This window comes from Uncinocarpus reesii, genomic scaffold, assembly GCF_000003515.1.
Source record: "Uncinocarpus reesii 1704 scaffold_1 genomic scaffold, whole genome shotgun sequence".
Taxonomy (NCBI): Eukaryota; Fungi; Ascomycota; class Eurotiomycetes; order Onygenales; family Onygenaceae; genus Uncinocarpus; species Uncinocarpus reesii.
In genome coordinates this window covers 7,015,080-7,041,336 of record NW_003052500.1, presented here as the reverse complement: position 1 = coordinate 7,041,336, position 26,257 = coordinate 7,015,080, and the positions used below count along the sequence as shown (strand labels likewise).

The 26,257-nt window shown below is 50.1% G+C and overlaps 10 protein-coding genes and 2 non-coding genes across 12 annotated transcripts in view; 6 read left to right on the top strand and 6 right to left on the bottom strand.

Annotated features, from left to right (window-relative positions):
* UREG_02649 (uncharacterized protein) overlaps nt 1-610 on the top strand; it is a gene marked incomplete at both ends in the record, with an annotated part of 2,166 nt that extends 1,556 nt beyond the window's left edge. The window contains one exon of the mRNA XM_002543087.1: nt 44-610. Within this exon, the coding sequence (XP_002543133.1) occupies nt 44-610 (567 nt within the window). The remainder of the gene's footprint in view (nt 1-43) is intronic.
* A 734-nt stretch (nt 611-1,344) lies between these two features.
* On the bottom strand, nt 1,345-1,417 carry UREG_08034. Its single transcript has one exon. It is a non-coding gene; the product is annotated as a tRNA-Lys (tRNA).
* Nucleotides 1,418-2,037: 620 nt separating this feature from the next.
* On the top strand, nt 2,038-3,991 carry UREG_02648 (uncharacterized protein; the record flags this gene model as incomplete). Its single annotated transcript, XM_002543086.1, has 4 exons — nt 2,038-2,386; nt 2,479-2,935; nt 2,999-3,515; nt 3,575-3,991. 4 exons carry the CDS (start codon nt 2,038-2,040, stop codon nt 3,989-3,991), a joined length of 1,740 nt encoding a protein of 579 aa, XP_002543132.1.
* A 703-nt stretch (nt 3,992-4,694) lies between these two features.
* UREG_02647 (chitin synthase 2) lies at nt 4,695-8,592 on the bottom strand (the record flags this gene model as incomplete). Its single annotated transcript, XM_002543085.1, has 6 exons — nt 4,695-5,601; nt 5,658-5,824; nt 5,882-6,066; nt 6,122-7,832; nt 7,972-8,296; nt 8,327-8,592. The coding sequence occupies 6 exons, from the start codon at nt 8,590-8,592 to the stop codon at nt 4,695-4,697; spliced, it is 3,561 nt and encodes a 1,186-aa protein (XP_002543131.1).
* A 514-nt stretch (nt 8,593-9,106) lies between these two features.
* Nucleotides 9,107-9,870, bottom strand: UREG_02646 (blasticidin-S deaminase; the record flags this gene model as incomplete). The annotated part of the gene is made up of 2 exons (XM_002543084.1): nt 9,107-9,298; nt 9,520-9,870. The coding sequence occupies 2 exons, from the start codon at nt 9,868-9,870 to the stop codon at nt 9,107-9,109; spliced, it is 543 nt and encodes a 180-aa protein (XP_002543130.1).
* Nucleotides 9,871-10,306: 436 nt separating this feature from the next.
* Nucleotides 10,307-11,292, bottom strand: UREG_02645 (uncharacterized protein; the record flags this gene model as incomplete). Its single annotated transcript, XM_002543083.1, has 3 exons — nt 10,307-10,757; nt 10,830-11,100; nt 11,181-11,292. 3 exons carry the CDS (start codon nt 11,290-11,292, stop codon nt 10,307-10,309), a joined length of 834 nt encoding a protein of 277 aa, XP_002543129.1.
* Nucleotides 11,293-12,274: 982 nt separating this feature from the next.
* Nucleotides 12,275-13,462, bottom strand: UREG_02644 (uncharacterized protein; the record flags this gene model as incomplete). The annotated part of the gene is made up of 4 exons (XM_002543082.1): nt 12,275-12,471; nt 12,544-12,983; nt 13,116-13,329; nt 13,441-13,462. The coding sequence occupies 4 exons, from the start codon at nt 13,460-13,462 to the stop codon at nt 12,275-12,277; spliced, it is 873 nt and encodes a 290-aa protein (XP_002543128.1).
* A 2,315-nt stretch (nt 13,463-15,777) lies between these two features.
* On the top strand, nt 15,778-17,050 carry UREG_02643 (uncharacterized protein; the record flags this gene model as incomplete). Its single annotated transcript, XM_002543081.1, has 3 exons — nt 15,778-15,921; nt 16,011-16,745; nt 16,814-17,050. 3 exons carry the CDS (start codon nt 15,778-15,780, stop codon nt 17,048-17,050), a joined length of 1,116 nt encoding a protein of 371 aa, XP_002543127.1.
* Nucleotides 17,051-17,551: 501 nt separating this feature from the next.
* UREG_08037 lies at nt 17,552-17,636 on the top strand. Its single transcript has one exon. It is a non-coding gene; the product is annotated as a tRNA-Pro (tRNA).
* Nucleotides 17,637-18,011: 375 nt separating this feature from the next.
* UREG_02642 (uncharacterized protein) lies at nt 18,012-21,314 on the top strand (the record flags this gene model as incomplete). The annotated part of the gene is made up of 1 exon (XM_002543080.1): nt 18,012-21,314. One exon carries the CDS (start codon nt 18,012-18,014, stop codon nt 21,312-21,314), a length of 3,303 nt encoding a protein of 1,100 aa, XP_002543126.1.
* A 738-nt stretch (nt 21,315-22,052) lies between these two features.
* On the top strand, nt 22,053-22,896 carry UREG_02641 (uncharacterized protein; the record flags this gene model as incomplete). Its single annotated transcript, XM_002543079.1, is given in 2 exon segments — nt 22,053-22,859; nt 22,879-22,896. The coding sequence occupies 2 exon segments, from the start codon at nt 22,053-22,055 to the stop codon at nt 22,894-22,896; spliced, it is 825 nt and encodes a 274-aa protein (XP_002543125.1).
* A 388-nt stretch (nt 22,897-23,284) lies between these two features.
* Nucleotides 23,285-24,328, bottom strand: UREG_02640 (thymidylate synthase; the record flags this gene model as incomplete). Its single annotated transcript, XM_002543078.1, has 1 exon — nt 23,285-24,328. One exon carries the CDS (start codon nt 24,326-24,328, stop codon nt 23,285-23,287), a length of 1,044 nt encoding a protein of 347 aa, XP_002543124.1.
* Nucleotides 24,329-26,257: the final 1,929 nt, after the last annotated feature.

Here is a 26,257-nt window from a genome sequence, read left to right as displayed (position 1 = left end):
GATCTCCAACGGCCGGCGCCAAAACCTCGACGAGTATATCAAGAAACTTCTCGCGATGCCACCACACATCTCCCGCTGCCAGCTCGTGCGACAGCTTTTCGCCCCACGTGCCGGCGATTTCGAAATGGACCCAACCATGATGACAGACGAATACCGTCTCTCCTCCGGCTCGCAGCCGTCATCCGGCCATGATCCATCCCCCAGTGCATCCCGCCAATCTTCCCAGGGTCAGATGAACAACTACCCCAGCCACCAACGAAGCCAAGGGTCCGTCTCGCAATCCAGCGTCTCGCGCATCGACCCGCAGCAAATGATGATCCGCCAAGGCAGCGCCCTGACGCAGGCATCCGTCTCATCCACCTCCAACGCCAACGCCATCCGGATCAAGGTGTTTTTCCAAGACGATATCATCGTCGTGCGCGTCCCTGCCGATATCATGCTGGAGCAGTTGAGAGACAAGATACGGGATCGGCTCAAGGTCGAGGAGGATATTCTGCTGCGGTATAAAGACGAGCCGTCGCGCGGGTTTGTGGATTTGATGAGCGATGCGGATTTGGAGGTGGCGATTCAACGGAACACGAAGCTCATGGTGTATGTTGGGCTGGCGTGATTTTACTGCCAACGGCTTCTTGTCGTTGTGTTTTGTCTCCCTCTCTCTCCCTTTTCTCTTTCTGCGCCCTGCGTCTGCATCGATACGCAAAATTCCCTCGCCCTCCCGATAATTACTCTTTCTTCCCTTTTCGATACCAGTTTCTCTTCTCTTTACGTCTCCTTGATTTCGCACGAACCCATTCTAAGGTTCTTTTTCTTTTGACTTTTATATCCTTTGATTTCCTTGGTTATCCAAAATCTATTCCCCTATTTTTCTTCTCGTCCCCTTTTCAACAAATTCTTGTAGCTTTTTTTTTTCCCCTTCTTCGATTCGATGTCCTGTGTCCCTCTCATCGCCTACCGTTCGCTCCCCCTTTGCACCTTGTGCCTAAAATGAAAACCAAGGGAGAGAAGGGAAGGAAGGAAGGGAGAGTTACATGGGTGTATGGGGGATTCCGAATCTTGGACGGTGGCGGCGGTGGTGGTATATGATGAATGAGCAATGATGAATGTAAAGACCGTGAAATGCCCAATGCAAGTGAGATGAGTATCATTGATGTGTTTGCTGTGGCGTGGTTATATATTATGGAATACCACCATTTTACTTCAGCTCTAGCTGGTTGCTTGTGCTTTTATCTTCTTCCGTTACTCCGTATCTATTCTACCCAGCTCCGAAGACCGCTAAGCTCATCTCCTAAAAAAGAAAAAGGAAAATTTTTACCGATGATCAAATAGAAAAAGACCAAAAAGAAAAGCCCGATGCGGGGCTCGAACCCGCAGCCTTGAGATTAAGAGTCTCACGCTCTACCGATTGAGCTAACCAGGCTGGCTGTTATTGGGTCTGATCTGTTTCTTTGGTTCTATAAAGGGCAGTTACCCTGGTTTTTATGCGCTCATAGAAGCGCGAATGTGCGTGTATTATGTAATACATTATTAGCGCACCTCGGCAATAGTACCGCGCTAGCTGCATTGATACTAGTGTCTTTCCGCTTTCCGATGGCAAAACTCGGTCACCGCCCGAAGAATTGGCGCGCTCGTAATCGCCGTCCCTTTTTCGTCACTTCTAAGTGTTAACTAACAGCAAGGTTTCTGCATGTTTGTTATTATCATCTGATGTGAAGCGTATATCATTTCTCCTTTGTTCGCATCCTAGAAAGCGTTGGCTTCATTTGTTTTATTCCCTAACTACCCGCTTTGCATAACCCGGATCCGTGATCGCGAACCCGCCCACTCCGGAATACTCCGCAGTGGGACAACGTCGAAATAGAGAGAGCGATCTCATCGCATACGGCGATTGCAGATTTATTAAATTTAGACAATATCATTTATGTTATATATACTGGCGCTTGGGACGCTGGAACGAACGCCGCATATTTCCCCAAGATTCTGAGGAGTAAAGTGCCGCGCGGGATTAGAGTAGGAAACCAGATAATCGGCGAACGAATGATGCGAACTGCCATACGCCCATGTCGCAAGATCTTCGCTGACACTTCGCTGCCCGCACCGTGCCGCGCCCGATCATTCTCTGCTGGGGCGAGGGGAGTGTCTTCGAGCCGCCCAGGCCGATCCGCTCGTGGGACGCAATGCGATAATGGCATTAAATTTGCGTACTCGGGAAGGGGGAGGAAGGTGGATATGAATGGCCGGAGGTGTATAGGTGAAGCGAGGAGGATGGCGAGTACCAGCACTGCTATTGGAATTCAAGACAAATCTTGTGGGGGGTCACACGGTCCGATTGAAGAATACAATTTAAGAGTGCAGTCGGGACGACTGAGGGATGATGACCACCAGAGAGGTATGCTAAGATACCTGGTTCCTGTTGTGTGCGGTTGCCTTTGGAGAACTTTCTGTTGACTGGAAACCCTTGTTTGGTTTTGCAATTCGCAGCAATCATTGAACGTCTGCAAGACCTTCACCAAGTTCTTAAGGGTTATGACCCTCCTACCGTCGTCCACCCTTCGCTCGCGGACCTAAATGCTCCGCGCAAATCTTCCTTCTTCGATACTCTATTTGGTAGGGGATCGAAGTCATCCGGGATCACCACCCGGCTACCTGAAAACCTACCCAAGGGTTTATATATGCACGGCGATGTTGGGTGCGGAAAGACCATGTTGATGGACCTGTTTTATGATACCCTGCCGGCAAATATCGGCTCCAAGACGCGCATACACTTTCACAACTTTATGCAGGATGTTCATAGGCGACTGCATGTCGTGAAGATGAAGCATGGCACCGATTTTGATGGTGTCCCCTTCGTGGCGGCTCAGATTGCGGAGCAGTCGAGTGTGCTTTGCTTTGATGAGTTTCAATGCACAGATGTCGCCGACGCGATGATCCTGAGAAGGTAAGCACTTTTCGCCGTTGGTAGATGTATCCATTGAGACGACAACGCTCACCTATGAAATAGGCTACTCGAATCCTTGATGTCTCATGGCGTCGTCCTTGTAACGACCTCCAATCGTCACCCGGATGAATTGTATAAAAATGGAATCCAACGCCAGTCATTCATTCCATGCATTCAACTCCTGAAAAACACCTTAACCGTCCTAAATCTCAATTCTACCACTGATTACCGCAAAATCCCCCGACCGCCGTCTGGCGTTTACCACCAGCCTCTGGGATTGCAGGCCGATCACCACGCAGACAAGTGGTTCGAGTACTTAGGCGACTTCAAAAACGATCCACCTCACCGCGCCGTCCATCAAGTCTGGGGCCGCGATGTCGTTGTCCCAGAAGCTTCAGGGGCAGCGGCAAGGTTTACCTTTGACGAACTAATCGGTAAAGCAACCAGTGCGGCAGATTACCTTGAACTGATGAGGAGTTACAACGCCTTTATCATTACAAACGTGCCGGGCATGACGCTACATCAGCGCGATTTGGCGAGGCGATTTATTACCTTTATCGATGCTGTTTATGAAAGTAGAGTATGGGATCTTCCGATTCCCCAAGCGCCGAGAAAATCGTGCTAATATTTCCCCCTCAGGCCAAACTTGTTCTCACGACCGCCGTTCCTCTCTCGAACCTCTTCCTTTCCCCCGCCGAAATCAGGGAATCCATCTCCCACACCCCCAAATCCTCAGCAGCCAACTCAAAACCTATCTCTTCCGCCTCCTCTTCCTCCAACTCGTCTTCCACAGAATCCGAAGAAGACATGGACAACGCCATGCGCCAACTAATGGACGATCTCGGTCTCTCCATGTCGGAATTGAAATCTACATCGATATTCAGCGGCGATGAAGAGCGGTTTGCCTTTGCCCGCGCGCTCTCGCGATTAGCAGAGATGGAGAGCAAGGAGTGGGTTGAGCGAGGGATGGGGATGGGGATGGATACAAGGGCGGGATTGGAAGAGAAGCAGGCGTGGGATAAGATGAGGAGTCGGTGGAGGGAGGATAGGATGTAGGGAGCTTTTCTTTATCAATGGATTACATTTGGGCTATGCATATTGGCATGTTGCACTGATATACCCCCGCTGTTTTGCGTGCATTCGCTCTTGTGATGTATTCTTATTGCACATCCCCTTCTTGAGCCTGTGGGATATCTACATTGGAAGCAGCGACTCCATGTTATACCTGGAGGCATAGTACCTTTAGTCGCGCTTTCCAAATTCGGAAAGCACCTTCCTATTTCTGAAATAGGAAGGCATGGGTATATCCAGTCACACCTTCTGTTCTAAATATCATGCCAGTCGCGCCTTCCCTAATTCAAACATACCTTCCTATTTATGATTTAGGAAAGCACTTGGTTGAGCCTTCCATACTAAAATGGTACCGGTTGCGCTTTCCCTGTGTGAAGCGCGCCTTCCTGTTTGATGATATATACCAGCTGCGCTTTCCCCGAATAGACACGCTTTTAGGTATGTTTTGAGGCGAAGGTCAGCAGCCAAGTGATTATTCCATATCAAAATATTTAAAATTAGACATAGTTACATAGAATACATTCAACAGCAATTAATAGGTTTTGTCCTCTTAACTCCAGATGAATAGAAAATCTTTCCTACCTACCTGCCCATCCAACCAATCAATCATAACTCGTACAATCACATTAATAGCAAAATCAGCCTCCCAAATCCCAACCGAAATAAGACCAAGGACATATACACACACTCATTTCTTCCAGAATGCTATCCTGTCCGCTTTCCTCTTTATATTCCACCCCGTCTCACTAAACCAATCTCTCACCTTCTCACCCATATTCCTATGAGCGCCAAAGCCCTTACTACTCAGGACCGCGGCGCTACCAACACTCGATGACGAGTTCGATCCCGCAGTAAGCTTCAACCTCCCCTCCGCGATCTTATGCACCACATTCAACACCGCAAAGGCCGTAGAGCCCAGGGCACGGAAAACCGCCAGGCCTGCAACGGCCCATAACACAAAAGCTAGATACCCATTGCTACCGACCTGATGCTGGCTGTAGGACTCGCTCACCGCCATGGCGAGAGTAGCATTGGCGATGACCCATATCGAGACCATGTACGTACGCACCGCGCGATAGTAGTCTTCTTGCATCTGGGCTTCAGAGACTTCGGGAGCTTTGACTTCGAGCCGATCTCGCAGGTTGCGAAGAGCCTCATCATACCCGCTGTCGATGTCAAGTTGTTCTGAGGGCATTTCAAGTTCGACGGTGGAAGGGTCAGTTGTTCGCGCGATGCCGAGATCGGTGTGGATGACGTTGTCGCCCTTCGTGCCCCAGGTGACGTCGTGGGTGTTACAGAAAGCATAGACTTGGAGAGTGCAGAGGTAGCTGGGGAGAAGGGCGAAGTATTGAAGGGAAGATGTAAACATGTGCCACGGGTCGAGGTACATGAAGGACATGAAGAAGTAGAGACCAACTGTCGAGAGTGTCGAGACGATGATATTGGTGAAAACGTTGCTGCCCAGATTCTGGTCCTTTTTCTTCGGATCGTTCAGCTGCTTGAGTTGAATGACTACCATGTACAGGGCAGCGAATGTCGTATAGGCCATGATAATTCCATACACGATCATACTTGACATAAACATCTTTTTGGCGCTGTTGGTAATGATTAGTTGGGTCCTTGCAACAGGAGGAGCTCAAAAGGTGCTTACCCTTGAGGTCGATTGCCCATAGATAGGATGAATTGTAAGCAAATAAGCAAAACACAGGCATATCTTAATATCACGAAGATAATTTTCCCAATATTATGCCCAAAGGGGTCAATATCCTTGGATGCCAGAGTTCCGGCAATAAAATAGAACGTGATATAAAAATTGGCCTTTGCATCCGGATATCAGTTTATATCTAACATTAAAGGGAACCGAGCGGGTCTTACCAAAGAAAAGAATGTGAAAATTAAACTGACGAACTGGTATATGAACTCGATATGAAGCAGGATCTTTCGCATAACCGAATGATCCGTCTTCCATATCTGGCGGAAATGAGTGAGAGAATATACAGCAGCAAAGAAAGCGCCGTTGAGCCATCTTCGTCGTTGGGAGATGAATTCAGGAACGGCATCTAGTGACAATGTCAGCCCTCAAGAACGATTGGGATATTTCAGTGAATGACCTACCCGGAACGTCAGTCTCCCCAACAGCGTTTTTCACAAACTTCAAAATCCACTGATCTTCCCTTTTAGCAACAAGCTCCCAGCACAAAATGCGATCTTCTGCCAAGTACATATTTGCTGTGAAAACATCGGCATTTTTCCCATGCAACATTTCTCCCTTAAAGTACTGGCTGAGAGGCCCATGGCCAGTGCTATCATTCTGTAACGCATGGTATCGATACGCACTCAATGCACCTGGCAGCACAGTAATATACCCAAAAACGGATTCGAGCGGTTTATCCAAGATATTGGACATCTTATACTCGAAATTCTGAGACGCGACCAAAGGATTGAATAAGCCAAGCCATCCTTTCCCCTTACCAGCTTTGATTTCACCTGCGGCCCCGGCAACATTCGAGTCTTGATCGAACGCTTTCCAGAGATGATATAGAGCTGTGGGAGCTGGTTTTGTACCGACATCGAGTAAGATACAAACATTGGGGGTCAGAGCACGACCGAACGCGTTGAAGAACCATCGATGGGAATTGAGCTTTTTCTGGTTACGCTCCTTCAGGCAGAAGATAACCTGGCATGGGACGATGCCTTTTTCTGCACCCTTAAATTTCATATCAGAGTCGAGTGAGACTTGGGTCGTATACTCGTACACGTGGGCGGTAACCTCCTTCTGGTTGACGACGTTCGTTGCAAAACCGTCTTGATAAACACCCATCGCTGCAAGGGCGTTGAGAGTTCGTGGATGCACCTTTTGTCTGCCGTCTGCAATGATGCACACAACAATCTTCTTCCAGCCATCCTTTCCCCATGTTCGAGATTTCGTTCGGGAGCAAAAATGAGAGATATTTCTCATGACACCATGCATTGTCCGAGTGAAATTGATTTCATCTTCGTTGTACATAGTGATGCAAACAAACAATTCGGTTTCTCGCATCGTGGTACCGATGTTTTGCCGTAACTTGTACCCTCGTGGCACGAAATCATCCGGGTCGCATGTCACAGCAGTGTATCGCATATGTGTAAATTCGCGATCATCTCGGCGAGGAAGGAAACTATGCAGAATTGTTGGAATTTTGCATTCCAACACGAGTTCACCGTTGATCAATTTGACCTCCTTCTTGGTCATCTGGGCTTGCCTGACGCCTCTACGATCTTGACGACCGGTAGGAGCTGGTCCATAATGCAAGTTTGGATCAGTGTTGGTCTCTGACCAGTCATCATCAAGATCCACTTTGCTCATGGTATCCTTTTCGTCTGTAACCATGGTTGATTCGGTAAGGTAGGAGCTGTAGGACCTCATACTAGCCCGGGACCCTGGTTTTGAATCGATCGTCCTCCCATTTCCTCCAAAAGGATCATCGACCTCGCTTCCGATATCAATACTCGTTTCACCAGCTGACGGCGCAGAAAAAAGCGGTGCCGGCGGAAGTGGTCGACGTGGGCTACCACCATATCTCGAGCTCGGGGTGCCTGGTCGTGGGCTACCATTAATTTCTGCGGGTTCGTAATTAGTGATAGAAGGAGGTCGCCTCTCCCGGTCGGTAGCGCCAGATGGCGTCCAAGGTCGAGTTGGCGAACCTGGTCGGTCCCCTGAACTGCTTGGAGGCGGCAAACTAGGCGCATTGCTTAAACTTGATGGTGGTCGAGACGGCGCGAAAGATGTTGTCGAGTGATTATGCTGGTGTAGTGGTTGGTATCGCGACGACCCGGGCGGTGGATACTGAGCTTCTATCATACAATTGGTTAGCTGGTTGTTCAAATTGTGCCTCTGGTATAATTGAAAGTCCAGTGCAGTCCCCTCTTGAAAGTAGCTTGCTACTACATATCGAATCCAAATGGGACTCCGGTTTGGGCTTCACTGGCGGCTTGGGTGTAGCTAGCCGGAGAGGAGGGGGGATCATTAGCGGGTCAACGACCATCCTAAGGGTAGGAGCAGGTTTTGGAACCGCAAAAGACACCGATTTTTGGGGTTTGATTTCCTTATCCTTGGTAGCCTTGTTTCCATTTTGAATCAGGGACATCGTTCGTACTGTATTGACGGGGCATTGTAGTAGAGTCGAGGGCATCTCAGCCGGGGGACAGTATATAGGTAAACTGGAATTCCTTGGAGCATATCCTGGGGCCTCGGCATCCTTATTTTGTTGCGATTCGGAGGGAACTGAACTTGGAATAGAAGATTTGACACTGGGGTTTACATACAATCGGCGATGCGACATCCCATTATGCGAGCCTCTAAAATGCGCGCCACCCACATCTGCCTCTGCCGAGTATCTATCAACATTCTCATCAACGTAGCTGCCTTCGCTGGGTGATAAAAGTCTCATCGTCGATCCATCTTGTCGACCGTGCTCGGAAATGGGAGCTGTCACGTCATCATTCGTGTCGTAGGTTAGGACGCTATCGTTATAATATGACGGCGGTTCTTCGTTATACGAAGGTGGTGCCGGATTACCATTGCCGCCATTTAGGTTGTGGGCCATGGTATGCACTCGTGCTTTTGGGCGATGAATTCTTGTTATCGATGTCGGACTGATTGCGCTGCGGAAATAGAACTAGAGCACCAGTAAGACGTCACTACACTTTTGCCCTCGGGGCAGAAAGCTGCCCGTTTAAACGTAGGACCCTCTCAGTATAAATATAGATGACCTTGATTCTCCGATGCGGTATTGCCTATGTACGACGGAACGGTCCCTAAAGGGCTTTGAAACACCACCAACCCCGCTGAAGATTGCTTCCGGGCGACAGTGGTTTACCGGTCAGAGAGATATCAACAATGCGCGCGGTCAATTCTAACGGAAATAGATACAGTCAGTGCGACAGCAAAGCTAATATTGAGAGGGGTTAGCTCGCGTACCTTTCCTGTAAACATTCGACTTTACGTCAATCTTGGGGTGGAAAGATGCGGGATAGGCTCAAAAACGAAAGGAGGGGAAAAGACAGCGAAAAGCGACCTTCCACGTTTAATATTTAATGCCAGTAAATAAGCGATAAATATCATTCCTCGCAGTACAGCTCCTTCGTGCGAGGAGTCAAGGTCGCCTTGACGCGCAACGAGAGAAGAGATGTAGTGAGTTTCACGTGCGTGTGTTTGTAAACGGAGTTGCCCTGACAACCAAAGTGGGAACTTCCGATAAGATAAGGGGGCTTCCCCGCATGTTTCCACTGCGCATATAGTCTGGGCCATAACTAGGTAACAACTAACAAGTGAATGAAAGAAGAATAAGAATGTCAAAGGAGACAAAGAAATTGTTCTGCAATTGAGTCCATAAAGGTAGCGACGGCTGGAGGCCTCAATCGGCACATCCGAGGTGTGCGCCGCGTCAACATCACAGCCCTCGGTCAAACTAGATACGGTCATAGTCCTTGTCCCAAGTAAATATGGCAGGCAGCAGCTCTTCCACAGGCACCATTAGTGCTCCCTCTTTTCCCACAACGACCACCTTGATTCCAGGATGCAAATCGGTGAGGACCTGCCGGCATCTTCCGCATGGGCTCAAGATACCTCTATTCTGATTGGCAACGGCCACGATGTGAGTCAGCTTCTGCGCCCCTGCTGCTGCTGCAACACCCAAAGTGACAAGCTCCGCGCATGGTCCGCCGGTAAAATGATAGACGTTAACGCCCGAGAAGACGCGGCCGTCGTCGGAGATGGCGGTGCTGGCCACACTGTAGAAGTCGGAAACGGGAATGTTGTTGATAACTGTGGTAGCAGTATCAATGAGATTTTGCCCGGTGGCAGAGAGGGGTTCGAAAGGCATTTTGGGTGGTTTTGACAACTGATGCCGTTAGTAATGTTATTAACGGGCTCGGTTCGCTCAACTTTGCAACGATTTGAACTTGGGGCTCACCTCGAGCCTAGACAAACGAGTATCGAGTAACTGCAATGAAGTACGGAGGAAGCCGTTAGAAACGCCCAATTGCTAGTGAGAACAACGATTTTATAGTCGACGTCGCCAGTTTCGGATACTGGCTTGCAACGAGCTCCTTCAACAGGTCAAAGTTTGGGGAGCAGTGACCGCTTGGTCATTTTGAGGGGCATATCCTCGTATTTTGCCCACAGCTCCCATAGTCAAGCAAAGATGTTACAGTGGACGCAAATGAGATTGGCTTAAAGAAGGAACCCATTTAACTCCATCAGGACTCCGACACGCACTAAGATATGATTTCCGCAGATGACTAATCACATTTGTTACTTCATCCAGGAAGTTCCGACGGGGAGTGCTCTTTCGGCATCACATTCTGCTTTTGCTCTTCGATATGCATTCCCGAGACGCCCTTTGCCATTCCGGTGAATGGACACGTAGCAGTAGCCGATGAAGCTGCCTCTCCATCCGTCTCACTCTCCGATCCTTCGCCGACAATCATTTTCTTTCCATGCAAGTAGCCCTCCCGTTCCACCGCGACCGCTTCCATATCATCCGCAAATTCGTCGCCATCACGGACATACCATTTCGCAAAGAGGTCGTTTTGCACCCAAATCACTTTGCCAATGGCGGTGACGAGGGCGATTTTGCGGGACAACGGGAGTCGCGGGTGCGAGAGGAGTGCTTCTGTGAGAACGTTCTGAATGAACCCCAGATTCGCGCCAATATGGACAAATTCGATATGTAATGGGTGCTCGCGACCGCGACCGACGTGCATCATGCTGTCGTAGTAAAAGTCCAGTCAGCTGTGGAATTCCTTCCGGCATGAATCATGCAACCCGAATCCTACTCACCCAACTTTATCTAGATATTCCCAAAATTCCATCTTACTCGGGTCTGAACATAACCTGTTCAAATAGCCTCTTAAAAACATCTTTCGATGCAGGATCTGCGGGCTATTTTCATCGGGCTGTTCGTCGAGGGAACCCTCGAAACTTGTACTCCGCGTCTGGAATGCGCGTGCTGTGATATCATATTGCAACAACTTTTTATAAACGATATTCACGACGGCGGGAATGAGTGTTTTGATATATTTGGAGCCGGTGATCAGAGCTTCGATGTCATCTAGTGCACAGGGCGAGTGTCAGCATCGAACAGTGGTGCTTGTAGACATTGGCGCGGCTTGATATCGTCAAGAAACGTACTTGAATTGAAATCAAGGAAGTTATGGAGATACCGTATTCTCGCTTCCAGATTTGTATACAATTCTTTGCGTTCGATATGTTGTACCCGTCTGGGCTCGTTCTTCACGGCCATGGCTATAGTGGCGTTGGTCAAAGAGGAGTTTCCCTTAGGCGAAAGTTGTGATCAAGTAGCAATCTCAGATTGCAATTCAAAAGATAACAAGTAGCCAATATATTGCACCCTAATGGCTCATTATATACATTTCGTCACTGAACCTCAGTCAGAAACGCAACTCCTTTTTCTCCCGAATCTGCCTCATGAACTAGCCATCACGGGCAATCAAGCGTGGGTATCAAACTCCGACTGGCTCACCCGTAGCTCATTTCAGCAGATTGCGCCAAACAGAAATTTCCTTGCTTGGATGAAGGGCTGCGCTCCCGGAGGCGATATTCAAAGGCAAGTGGCCTGATGTTGTTCGGCGCTTTGAAACTGCAATGCCGTCACTGGTCAATTGGGATGTATTTAGTTAGTCAGCAGCCGCGAGACGGGGAGGCTTGGCGGTACCGTCCCTGTTGATTGGTTCCTGGAAATCCGGTCCGGCCCGAACTGCCCTTCGGATGATCTGATCTTCAACCATAGTTCTTGAGGCCGACGGAGCAAGTATTGGTGGCAAAACGACTCCAAAGCAATGAGGCCTTGTCTGTATACGCGGATGTGGTAGAATATGGGATTATCTCTTTAAAAGAATTGCAGAACATTGAGCATGGAGCCGAGGAACTGGACTAAATACCGAATACTAATTGACCATAGAATTATCAAACTGTAGAACGACTGAGCACGAAATGCCATATTAATGTGCCCAAAATTAGAGCGAAACGTAACACGAAATAATCCACGCACTAAGCGCGTTCCTACATATTTTGGCGAGAAACAGATATGTAAACCCAAGCGGGAAGTTCAAGCTCACCATCAGAGTGTTCAGTAATTGGAAAACGGGGGGAGGTGGAAAACAACTTAACCCACCATTAGGAGATACTTGCAAGAATCGGCCTGTTGGGCGATCGAACACAATTTCTGTCAGGATCACCTAGTAAGACAGCCCTCGAGCTTTCCTTCACTCATTACCGAGCAAAGGCTGGCGCTCACGGTCACCAGCCTCAGGCTCCGTCAAACTCCGGAAGAAGAAGTCTCGCTTATGATACCTGGCGGTTGAACTGTAGAGTGACGAAACCAGGAAAAGGCCAAAGATCACAAACGCGAAGATCCACTGCAAGGAAATAATCTTCAGGGAGAACTGCTTCAGGGCCAGTGCTGTGGAAAATTCGGGTTAGCCGTGCCAAATCCAGCGAAGACGCGAGAATGTGGAGGTTGAAGGGTGCTTACACAAAGTTAAAAGGCTGAACGAATAGCCGAGAGCTTGGTCGCTCCGGTGTGCCACATGGGCTTGTCCAAAGAGGAACATGACCCAGATAAACACATTGGCAACAATCCTCTTTGGGAGGCTATACCCACCAACAGCTACGGCACCATTCCAGAAGAGGGTTGTAATAGACCAAGCGTAGGGCCCGGCAACTGCTGGCAGATGGATAAGTTGGGGAAGACCCGGATATCTCCAGTATAGCATGCCCTGGTTGATGAGCGAGGCAATGTCGAAGATTTCAGCCCCCCAGAAGTGGGAGCGAACCCAGAGGAGGACAAAAGATAGTATGAAGAGATTGTTTAGGATGTAGTATGGCGCCACGTTGGCAGCCGCCGTAAGCCTCTCTGCACTTGAAGACCATAATTGGCCCATATATCCAAGCTGAGAGAGCAGGAGAATCACCCTGACGGGCAAAGTTAGCTCAAGGGGATTGAAAAAGAGAACGACATTCTCCCCCGCATGGCAGTTACTTTATGGGAAACATCCTCCATACTATAAGAAAGCAAGAATTGTTAATAAACATCTCGCATCTTACCAGTAGATGGTAGTAATGGTTTTGGTCTGGGAAAAAGGCGTTGGGTTAATCTCTGCTTGCTTCCCGATGGTGGAGCCATGGTGGTCATCGTCAGGACGACGGACAGAGTAGTAGATGCCGAAGACGACCACCAAGAGCCAAGACAGAGGTGTCAATGCCCGATACGCGTTTATTGCCTTGGGACCATGAGAAGTTCGTCTGGCAAACGGGTTTCCTAAATGGAACAAGAACAGATGGGATCATCGTCAGTGTCACAATCGACCAGGTCACTATCGTAAACCGCCTACAGGATAGGCAGTAAGGAAGGAGCAAAAAGGGCACTGACGCGAGCCTGTTGTATCTGCCATCACTGCCAGCCTGCGTGTTGATTACGATGTCAATATGCAGAAACAATCCGGTTCGGTACAAAAGCTCCGATGAGACCCTGTATAAAAAAAGCGCCGGTCACGGAAGGTGGCAGTGAGGATGGTCCGTGAGAACCAAAGCGAAAGATTGACAAAGTTCTTGCTGAAATTTGAATGGCAAGATATAAGACCAGGATCCAGCGACTCAAAAGAGAAGAGAGTGGGATGATGGGGAGAAGAGGTTCGAACCGCTGAGGCTGGCGGTTCCCCGCACTTCAGTTTGTTTCCAGTCACTGCCGCTAATAACAGTTTCCGCGAGCAGCAGAAGGCTTGTACGTCACCGTGCTGATGGTCGCATTTGCCTTGATTAAAATGGCGCTTGAGACGGGGTGATGGAGGGGAGCAACAACAGCAGTTGAGAACTTGAGATGGACAGAAGGGGTGGCTAAACCCTGTTCGAAGGGTCTCGTGGACAATCAGCAGTGCAGATCCCTGGGCACCACGGATTCCCCCGAATCACGTTTTCACCGCAGTCCGCGACATATGGCACCAGGGATGCCAGCCTGGACAAGATAAAATAATAATAGCACGCATTTTGCTGTGCTCGGGCAGAGGCCGGAACTATGAGAAACTGGGGGTTACATATGTGAACTTTGGAGAGATGAAAGTACCTCCACACTTTGATACTGTGGGGAGGAACTTGTCGCATGGGCCAATAAACAGCAGACAATTGAAATTGCGGGGGATCGTCTTGGCGCACCGGGAGTCTTGGCATTCTCTTCCGCTTCTCGGCGTATTTTGCCACTCTTGCTTCCGCTCGGATGGCACCTTGAAGAAAAGACAACAACAAACATGGCCTGTTCAACGGCAAATTGCCCCCTAGACGATGATGATTTTGTGCTGCTGTAGCGGCAGCTTGTGGGGTTTAAGCTTTGTGGGGCTGGTTGCAGCAGTGATCTCGCTCCTCATTCTTAGCGCGGGTAAGAGCGGTGCGCCAGGGCAGAGCAGGCATGGAAACCTGGGCTTTCTTCAGTTGTTCTGGAAAAAGAGAGACGCAGGGATTCGACAGTGTCTTGCGTTGGGCAACCAAAGCCAAATCTCCGCCTCGGCATACCGTGACCGACTTCTGACCGGATGAGCTGGGTTGCACTGCAACTTGCACCGTATGACGACTTGAGAGTAACCAGTTTCATTGGCTGACTCTTGAATGATGCGTTTTTTCAAGGTCTCTCAGCGCTCGACCTGGTGCTCTTCTGGAACTTGAAGAGGGATGGATCGGTTCCTGAGATCTGCAAGTTTTAGCGGCAGATCACAGGCAATCCACCCTCAACCACCATTCCTGGCACAATTTTAAATTATCTTGTTGATATCGTTATCGCAGAACCACAGAGATGCTCGACATCAAAAGCTTCAAGTCTAGATGCGCCTGGGCCTGCGCAATGCATGCGAGCAAAGGCAGTTTTTTGGAGGTTAACGCCCGTTTTTCCCCAGGATCCTGGGGAAGCGAGTTGGCGTACGGAGTAGAGGCTAGCAGACACGCCGAATCTAGCTTTCCGAGCCTTGACTGCTGATGAAACGTCTTCCTGGTCTCGGAAAGCATGTCGTCTCGGCTTCCACGCGGATCCTACCCCATATGGGACAACCAGGCAATGTCAGAAGTTTCAAGATTTTGTCAATTTGATAGGGTTGCGTTTCTGTCTCAAAACGCGAAAACACACAAGATCGCTCCCCCTCCTGGCGTGCGAGGTGCACAATCTGGGAAGCGGACAACTTGTTCCTTCATGCTTCGCTGTCAATTATGTTTGTCCGGGAACCAGAGAAAACTGAGAAGCCGAGTGCTTCGGCTTCCCCGTTCTCTCGAAAAATGAAAGTTAGGGGCCCACCCGCCAATCATAGGCATATTGAAGATCGGGCATATCCTTGTGAGAAACGCGGGCCCGTAGAATATCAACATCCTCTTTCGGCTTGAGACCCCATCTTGACAACAGTTCCCCGACCCAATTGGGTTTCGGCTACTTACAGAGATTGCGACCTTCCCCAGGATGTCGGCTTGGGACTGTACTTCGTTCAATTTCACCGGCAATCTTCCTTCATATCGGCTCGAGCATGTGGTGTAGTCAACATGATATCCCAAATAGCTCCACGCCGCAGTCACCCGCTTCTTTCCCTCGTTAGTTTCAAGCAGTGAGTATTTAATACTGCTGTGCGCCCTCATGTTTGAATCTTTTCGTCTCAGGTTCTCTCCTCGAAGCTGCTGCCCATCTCTCTTTCAGTTCTTTCTCGGATCCCCTAGACCCTAAGTCTCCAAACATACGACAATGAAGTTCGTTCCATTGTTGGCATTCGGTGCCACTGCCTTGGCAGCCTCGATTCCTCCCCAGCATGAGGGCAAGTTCTTGATTGAATTAGCTCCCGGTCAAACGAAATGGGTCACGGAGGACGAGAAGTATGCCTTGAAAGTTGTATGTTCTTCCCTCTCCCCCTGTTTTCCAGCGCTGGCTTGTCAGGTTCACTTTGGAGCGAGCATTTGCTAACTACATTCATTGTGTAGGAGGGCAAAGATTTCTTCGACATCACCCATGAGGTCGAAAATAACATTACACCAAGCAGCTTCAGCGTCCAGGCCGCTCCCAACTACCCAAAAGTGATGCAACAAGAGGACAAGGTTAAGGCGATGGTCGCCAATCTTTCCGCACAGAGAATTCAACGGGATCTCACCATGTTCTCTTCGTATCACAACCGATACTACACATCTCGAACTGGTGTGCAATCGGCAACCTGGATGATGGAGCAAGTTCAAGCGATTCTCCAATCATCTGGTGCCGCCCGAAACGGCGCCAAGGTCGAGAAATTCATGCACCGATTCGCACAATTCAGTATTATTGCCACCATCCCCGGCAAGTCTGCCAATACTGTTGTCGTGGGTGCCCACCAAGATAGCATCAACTTGAGGGATCGAAACGGACCCGCTCCCGGTGCCGATGACAACGGCAGTGGCTCTGTGACCATCTTGGAGGCCCTCCGTGGTGTGTTGCAGAACCAAGAGGTTGTGCAAGGAAATGCTCCCAACACCATGGAGTTCCACTGGTATGCTGGTGAAGAATTGGGTCTGCTCGGCTCTGCGGACATTTTCGCCCGCTACTCCCAGCAACGCCGCCAGATCAAGGCCATGTTGAACCAGGATATGACTGGCTATGTCAGACCAGGTGCTCGTGAGGAGATGGGTGTCATCACCGACAACGTCAACTCCCAATTGACCAACTTCGCCCGCTCCCTCGTTGGCAAAGTCAGTATTACCTCTCTTGGATATTGAACATAGAAGAAAGAAACATGGCTAACCACATCACCTTACAGTATACCCGCCTCCCAACTGTTAACACCCGCTGCGGCTATGCTTGCTCCGACCACGCCTCTGCCCACCGATATGGCTTCCCCGCTGCCATGATTGCTGAGGGTGCTATCTCCAACTTGCGCCCAGGAATCCACACCCCCAGCGACGTCCTCCGTGGCCTTAACTTCAACCACATGCTCGAACACGCCAAGCTCGTCGTCGGCTTCATGACCGAACTTGCTTTCCAGGAGAACTTGTAAATATGTAGCTCGCAGCTGTTATATAAACAACTCCACCACCCTTTACCATGATACCCCCTTTGTGAGGTCAAACGGAAGCAGATGCGGGAACAAGGCTGCTGGTATCAATAAATGATCCTGCGTGCCATTTCATCGCGCCCGAGACCTCTAAACTCCTGGAGAAGTTGCTTTTTTCTCCTTGCACCTGTGATGGCCTTTGCTTTTGCTGGGATATAGCTAGAGATGTGCCTGAAATGTAAATATGACCTAAGACAAACCCGTTCTCTTGATGATCAAAGTACTCCCATAGCGTTGACGTGTCCGACGCCTTGTAGCTGCTGTGAACGTGCTTGGCAAGGCTTGTGCGACCAGCATTCCGGTTTTCGTCTTTGATAAGATGTTGCAATGGTGCCCATTTGCTTTGCTCGTCGCCAGAGCCATTTTAAAGGAAAAAGGTATTTCCACCGTCCTGGGATCGATTTAGTTGAAGACGCACGGCAGGCCAGGTCCTTGGCAGCAATCGGTCTCGTGGTCTAGTGGTATGATTCTCGCTTTGGGCGCAACTCAAAGCTGCGAGAGGCCCCGCGTTCGAATCGCGGCGGGACCCCGGCTTTCTTTTTTTGTGCCTGTTTTCCGTTGCAGGCGTGTTAACTTTTTTTTTCGGCGCCGCGAAAATACATTGAAAGCCGGGAGAAATCCCCCTTCTTCAGCAATATAATGTTTCTTTGTGGCACCAAACTGGGCATTTGTGTGGGAGATCTACAGCAAGCGCCCCCTAGTTTCACCCCCTGTGCAAGGAGCGACATGATATATAGCTTGGCTGTGATGACGCGTGGGAGCAGCTTTCCATCCTTCAAACCCCAAACACCATGCACTCACACCATCCATGTCCTTAATATAACAAGGCCTAGCAAGCTGTACTGAACTCATCTAGTTATACCTTACTGGGCAAGTTGGAGCAAGCAGGAAACCCCCACTAGCCATGTCGCCGGCAGAGCACGCTGGATCGCCAGGGCGACAGCAGCAGCTCACAACAAACAATGGGCGTGACCAGCTGGCGAGCTCCTTCAACCAGCTCTCGCTCGCATCACCAGGTGCTCCGAATCGGTCTTCCCCCTCGCGAACGCCGTCCCAATCGTATCGTTCCCTTGATAGAATCCAACCACCGCGCTATGAATCGTCCTCGTATCGACCCCCCGTGCCTCGACGAACACCAAGCATAAACTCTCTGAGAGACGAGAGGCGGGCGTCGACTCCCTCTTTAAAGAAACGATTATCTACCGCTTCTCTACGCTCCGTTCAGAACTCAAACGGTGTTGGCTCTCCGCGCGCGAGCACCTCCAGGCGAGCTTCCTCCCAATTCCTCACCCCTTCGAGAACAATGATGCGACCCGGTTCGCCTTCGATGTCGGAATGTCCGTCGCCCCCTCCTCCCCTCACTGCCGCGTCAGTCGCTGCGGATCATTTCGCGAAAGAACTTGCGCTCCATCAGTCTACAAATCTACAGTCGAGAGCCGTCGTGGTACTCCAGGATTCGTGCTTCGGACATAGGTATTCACGCCCAAGGACTTCCAAGGTGGGATTGGAGTCTATAGTTGAGCGGCCAGAGCGGCTACACGCTGCAATTTTGGGGTTGGCAGCTGCATATGTTCGGATGGGGAAGCGATGGGGCCATCACCGGTTTGCGCCGCACCCTGATCTCGATTTAAGTCGGTTGCCAGTGCCGCCCTTTCAAATTCGCAAGACGACACGAACTATGCCGTTGAACTCTCCCGCAGTTACCCATGTGCACGGAGTCAAGTGGATGGCGGAATTGAAAACGATGTGTGATGCGGCAGAATCTCGCTTGGCAGCGGGTGGGAAGGAGCTTGTCCGCCCGACCAGCTCAGGGAGCGATGCCTCCCGTTCCGCCTCTAAATTGCATGAGGGTGATTTATACTTATGTCCAGAGTCTTTAAACGCCTTTGAAGGGGCATTAGGAGGCGTATGTGAAGCCGTCGATGCTGTTTTCGAAAACGACGCAACACGGCGCGCGTTCGTCTGTGTTCGTCCACCGGGCCACCATTGTTCTTCGGATTATCCTTCTGGATTTTGCTGGTTGAATAATGTGCATGTCGGTATTGCCCACGCTTCGATGACCCACGGCCTAACGCACGCTGCAATCATTGACTTTGATCTGCATCACGGTGATGGATCCCAGACCATTGCCTGGGAGCAGAACCAGAAAGCAATATCGGGACATAGAAATGCCCTGCCACATCAAAAAGTCAAAATCGGCTATTTTAGTTTGCATGATATCAACTCATACCCTTGTGAAAGTGGTGATGAAGAGAAAGTCATGAACGCCAGCGTCTGCATTGACAATGCTCACGGCCAATCCGTCTGGAATGTGCACCTTGAATCATGGAACGATGCTACGGAGTTTTGGCAGTTGTATAATACGAAGTACACGGTTCTTCTGGACAAGGCTCGTGGCTTTTTGCGATCGCAGGCTCAGCAAATAAGTGCTTCGACAAGTTATGTCCGACCAAAGGCTGCGATTTTCATCTCCGCAGGGTTCGACGCCAGTGAATGGGAAGGTGTTGGCATGCAAAGGCATCAAGTCAATGTCCCTACAGATTTCTACGCTAAATTTACGTTAGATATCATCCGACTCGCCGAGGAAGAGGATCTAGCAGTGGACGGGAGAGTCATTAGTGTTCTCGAAGGCGGATATAGTGACCGGGCACTAACTAGTGGAGTTTTCAGCCATATTTCAGCTCTTGCAGTTACGCAAAACTCGGTTGACCACACAGAAAATAATAGCCGCCTAATATCTGAGATGTTCAATCGCCTTGATCTTGAGGATCAGAGTGGACAGGGCTCAAGCTCTGGGTTGACTGAGGAGCCTGTAGCCTTCGACACGACGTGGTGGAGCGTCCCGATGCTGGAAGAGTTGGAAGCGATTTCCCAGCGCCCGCCTCCGCCACCTATTCGCAAGTCTCGCGATAAGGGACAGCCAAATTTCTTAGCACATACCCAAGCGTCGGCGGCGAAAGCAGTTGCGCCGGTCAAGGATCGGGGAGCTCTGTTCTCTCACGATGGTACTCCAGACGAACCTTACTCGGTTCCCGAAGCCGATTGGGCATTGGCAACGGTTGAATTATCCAAAGCCATTATACCCACTGACCGGCAGACTTTAAGCCTGAAGTATGCCGATTTAAAGGGGGAAAATGGCCGTACTAAACGAGAACGCCATTCACTGACAAGCTCTACCGAACTCGAAAGTGTTTCCGAACGCGGTCACATGCAACTTCGGGAAAGAAAGCCCAAAGCATCAGTATTCCCAGAGTTGCAACCTGGAAATTCTAGACCGGCCCGCAGCACTCGCCGGACTACTATAGCATCATCTAGCGACTTACCCGATCCCACCCTTCTCGAAACACCAATTGAAGCTCTTGAGGAAGCTCAGGTGCCACCTCCACCACTTTCCCGAAAGCTCAGTGTAACCTCGAGCGCGGTCAGTGCGACATCTAAAGACAGCACCACCCGAAAGCCTCGCGAGGCTCCAAATCGCCCTGTTAGCAGAACACAAGCCCCAACCTCGAGGCCTGCAACATCTCTGGTTTTGAATGTCCCGAAGCAAAGGGCGGCTACGTCGGGTAGAACACCAGGAAAAAATGGGCGGTCCCTTTCAAAAAGGGCACCTCCGCCAGATGAAAAGCTTGATAATGCTATCGAAAGCCCTAGCTCCACCCGTGCAATCTCCCTGAATGAAGGCATTGACACCATTTCGAGCGGCGTGAGGAAAATACAACTTAGGCTGAAGGTCCCTACCCCTGAAGAGCATGCTGCTCGAGAGGCAGCAAGAATTGCAGAAGAACGGAGTAGGGCCGCAAGTAGACCGCCAAAGAAGAGTTCTGTGGCACGAGCACAAAAACAATACCCAGGCAAGCCAGCGGCAAAGTCTTCCCGTACGATGACACCTGCAGCGGCTTCAAAGGTTGAGTTGAAGCCTGTTACTATCGATCCACCGACAATCCCTCTCCCGGCGGAGTCTAACCCGATTTCGCCGACTGAGATATTGGTCTCAAATACTGCTCTAAGCCCTGAAGAGCAGCGAGGCACCAACAACCAGTCTTTTCCTTCTCCGCCTCTAACACCACTTTCACCATTTACCCAACCGCAAAAGACGGTTCAATCAGCTCCCCCAACGACTTACACTAAGGAAAGCCTTCCCGTTTTCACTTCAACTTCTGCCATCCCATTTGGCCCTCCACCCGTCAAGGATTCTGGTTCATATTAGTTGGTATCTGCGGCCTCGCTGGCTGTTTGTCTTGCTTAGCGCAGTGTTTCCTTTTTTATTTGTATCCTTTGGCTGTATACTTACCTTTTTCTTAATGCGCGTATGTTGTGGGGAGTATTTTTGTGTATTTGATGTTGGCGTTGCATATAATACCCCAGGCTGTCGAGGCGCATATACCCACAACACATAGCGTCGAAATGATAATTTGGCAATTCCTGCAGCGGCAGTTCCATCGCAAGGTCTTCTGTCCCAGCTATCACTCACTGAGAGCGTTACTAGGAGACGCTGGTCCCTGCCATTCGTCTGTTCCCTGTTTGTCAGCGTGCACCGGTCCGACCACTCAATACCGTATCACATGTACGTATCGGAAAGACCTTTTTAATATCTTATTCTTGGTCATTAGCTATGAGCCCTTTTGTTTACTGGACTGTATAATCTTACTCGGTGCAGCTCTGAATCAATCTGTTGCCCCTGATATCCAGACAAACAAGGCAAACAGAACTCATCCTCTTGGCGATGACTAATCCGTCGAGATGTGGCTGGAACATTCCGTGTGGCTCCGTCCGCCTCTTAACTCCGCGTCGTTCTTGATATCCCGGTGGACGAAGGGCTCCGGCTCGCAGAGAGAGCTATCACCAGTTGTCAGCGTTTAGTTTTGATTTATAAACGCATTCATTCATACAGCCATACTGTCAGTCTTTTAGTGAACCCCCTTTGACCCCTCACAATCCCGTCACCATGCCGCCTTCATCCCCCCCTCTCTCAGGCCACCGGCAAGAGTCCTTTACGCAAATGGGCCCAGAGCACGATCTGGACGCAATCGGCAAGCACTGCCAGTTCGAGTACTGCCGGCAACTCGATTTCCTTCCGTTCCGGTGTGAATCATGCAAGAACACCTTCTGCCTCGACCACCGCACCGAGACCGCGCACAAGTGCCCTAAAGAAGGAGAATGGGCGGCCGCACGGAGAAGAAAAGAAGGCGGCGCGACGAGGAACAATAGCATGCTCTCGCCCAACACAAAACCAACAATCTATAATACCACGCAATGTTCGCATCCGCAGTGCAAGACGTTGATTCACACCTTGCAGAACCCCGGTGTGCACTGCAAGAATTGCAATAGGCAGTATTGCCTGTCGCATCGATTGCAAGAAGACCACGACTGCTCAAAGTTAATACCGCTCGGCGCAAGACCCGCAGGCGGGAAACTAGCTTCCGTATCGCAAACCAACGTGGATAAGGCCCGATCGGCATTCTCCAAACTGCGCGCGTGGGGCAAGGACAAGTCATCCAACGTCGCGGCGAATCTGGCGCCCAAGCCCAAACCGCCCAGCAGCGCGGCGGCGAGGACCGCAAACCTCAATGCGCTGAAGAGATCTGCAAAAGGTGATTCGAAAATCGATGTGTCGAAGCGGTTCTACCTCCATGTGGAAGCGTCAGCGGATACCACCAAGTCGAAATATCCTTCTGGGGATTTCTATTTTGATGCGGGGTGGAGTGTGGGCCGGTTGTTGGACGATGCGGCGAAGAGGTTGCAAGTTCAGAATGTGAATAACCGGGTGGAAGGGGAGGATGAACGGTTGAGAGTGTTCCATGTCGAGGGAGGGAAGCTGTTAGATTTCCCTTTAAAGATTGGGAGCTGTGGAGTTGCGCAGGGGGACACGATTGTGTTATTAAGAGGCGTTGGGCCACCGATTCCCGATCTGATCGAGGCATAGTGTCAAAATCTTGAGCGTTTTCGAGCATAGACTCGTTTGCATCTCTGTTGCATGTTTTCATTGCAAGAGCATGGGCGTTTTAGGTGACTGGGCTCTGGAAGGTCTATCTGGCTTTGGCTTTTTTGGGAATCTCTTGGATATAATGGTAATGACCAGTGCATGATATACATTTCTCTTCATCTCTCACTCCAAATCGTAAAGGGGTAGTCGTATAAACATTAGGACGGTTGAAATAGAACCAACAAGACACCCTCTCAAACACTCATCTTCATTTTAATCATCTTATGCGGTTTATACCCGATGACCTCAAAGTCACTCTCTTCCCATCCATCCATCTCCCCACTCCCGCGGTCCTCCCTCTTGATTTTGAGCTCCGGGAACGCAGTAGGTTCTCGCGTCAGCTGCTCCTGCAACGCCTCGACATGATCGAGATATACATGGGCATCACCCATAGTATGGGTCAATGTGCCAGGGTATAAATCAGCAGCGTGGGCTAGCATATGCGTAAGGATTGCATACGAAGCGATGTTGAAAGGCACCCCAAGGCCCATGTCGCACGATCGTTGGTAGAGAAGACAGTGCAACGTCCCCTTTTGCCTTTTCCCAGTCTCCCCATTCGCGTCCGGTGCGAAAGAGACGTAAAACTGGGCAAACATATGACAAGGCGGCAATGCCATCTTCTTCAAGTCCGCCGGATTCCATGCGCTGAGGATAATCCGCCTATCGTATGGATTCTCCTTCAACTTCCTCACCACCTCGACGATTTGATCCACCCCTTTCCCAGTGTAGTCTGCTTTCGCATCCACGTATTCCGCGCCAAAATGCCGCCATTGAAACCCGTACACGGGACCCAGGTCGCCCACGTCCCGATGCGACAGGCCAACCGAGTCAAGGAATTCCCGGCTCCCGTTCCCATCCCAGATTTTTACACCAGCTTCGCTGAGAGGGATAGAGGATGTGCTTCCCGAGACGAACCAGAGCAATTCGAGTATTACAGCGCGGAGGAAGACGCGTTTCGTTGTGAGGAGGGGTAAAATCGGGATTGGGGCGGAAGACGACGCCGGGCCGGGTTTGGAGAGGGAAAAGCGAAGTTGTGGTGGCGCGAAGAGGGAGCGTGTTCCTGTCCCTGTGCGGTCAGGGCGGTGTTCGCCTGTTGTGAGTATCGAGCGGATGAGGTTGAGGTATTGGTGTTCTTCGTGCGAGGGGTCGTGCGGTGGGTTTGGAGAGGCGGCGGGCTGGGGGGGAGTTACGGGCTCTTGAACCACATGGATGCCGTTCGCAGGTGCAATGGATGCCATGGCGACTCGAGAAGCGAAAGATATCTTAGTTGTTTGTTGAGTGTGATGAGGAAGAGTTGCCAATCCAATTCCCGTCGCGTCGAATCACGACGCGAAAAGAAGTTTTGTCACAAATCTATTTTAAGAACATGCTATGAAAGACTGTTATATCCGTCAAATGCACAACCAGCGCTCCCCCAATGCAAAGCGAAGTCTCAGTAAGTCCTTTTCCTTCGTAATCACCCATCCTTCCGCCCTTTAATCCGCCATTAGATCTACGCCGACTTGCCGGAGTGCATTCACTGCCCAGTCGGGATACTCTGAACGGTTGCTATATAAATTTGCAAAGAACTCGCGGCAAAACGCTGGATACTGGTCCTCTAAAATAGCTTGTCTCGCGCGGTTCATTAGAGAAAGGAGGGAATGAACATTGTGCATTGTAAGCCTGTCAATATGTCAGATAAGCTCACTCCGTTCAATGAGATAACTTACAGATGTGCTCCAACTGTCTCCTTTGAGGCTAGATGGTGGATGTACGCGCGTGTAATGCCCAAGCCTCCTTCGGATTTGGGTCTGCACGTAGTACACTTGCAGCCCTCCTCGATCGGCCTCAGATCATTAGCATATGATGCGTGTCGGAGACTGATAGTGCCGTAGGACGTGACGGCATTCCCAAACCGCTGTTCAAATTAATTCCGGGAAACAATCAAAAGAATTAGCTCGCGACTCACAGCTGTTCGTGTAGGCCAGACGCAATCAAACATATCTGCACCCAAAGCGACCGCTACAACTAAATCTTCAGGGTAGCCCTGTACGCGATTAGCTGCGGGCTGGACGATTCTATCGTAGATTACACGCTTACCACGCCCATAACATATCTTGGTTTATTCGAAGGCAACAAATCCGTGCACGTATCAACCCTGGTAGTCATTGTTAACCTATCAATCCTTATGCTCGGGGAAATTCACAGCTTACACTTTGCAAAACTCGTCTTTTGCCTCGCCCCCGGAAAGGCCGCCGATGGCGATACCAGGCGTATCTCTCTCCACCATTTGTTTGCAACATTCTTTTCTCATTTCCAAGTCGAGTCCACCTTGTATAATACAGAATAAATTCTGCCTCTCAGGATATTTATGTGCATCGATGCAACGATCCAACCAACGCACCGAACGTTCCATTGCTTCTTTCATGCGTTCATGGTCAGGGGAAGTCGTAGCGATAACATCGTCAAGTTGCATGATAATATCCGACCCTATCGAGTTTTGTAATGATATCGAATGCTCCGGAGTGAGAAGCCTCTTGGGAAGTTAGCTACCGTCTACGCGAAATAGGCATACGGGCGCAGAATATCTCACATCGGTGTCCCATCATGCGGACTTAAAAACCTAACTCCCTCCTCCGTGACTTTGGCAAGTTTTAATAGAGAAACCATCTGGAACCTGTTAGACCGGAAAATGAATCATTCCTGCATTAGCAATGATCGCGCAAATGCGCCGGACGTTTAATACCAGACGAAATATCCTCCGACACAGCAAGAAGAATACAACTCACCCTCCGCTATCCGTCAATATATTCCTATCCCACCCTTGAAACTTATGCGCTCCGCCCACCGCATCCAACACCTCCTGACCTGGCTTCAATCCCAGGTGATATGTGTTATTCAAGCATAGCATACACCCCGTTTGCTTAAGCTGGTCCGGCGTCAGCCCTTTTAACGATGCTTGCGTCGCAACGGGCATGAATATGGGTAATTGGACGGGCCCATGAGGGAGATTGAGCGTGCTGGCGCGTGCTTTGGTTGTCTGTACAGTTTCACAAGGCTTAGCCGGTGCAGTGAAGATTTTTGAGGGCAGATCAACAGACCGAGCATGTCGCTTCCAGGGTAAATTCTAACGCTGAGGGCATCGGTCTGCGTGGTGAGTAACTCATCCTCGTCGAAGCCCCGGGTGC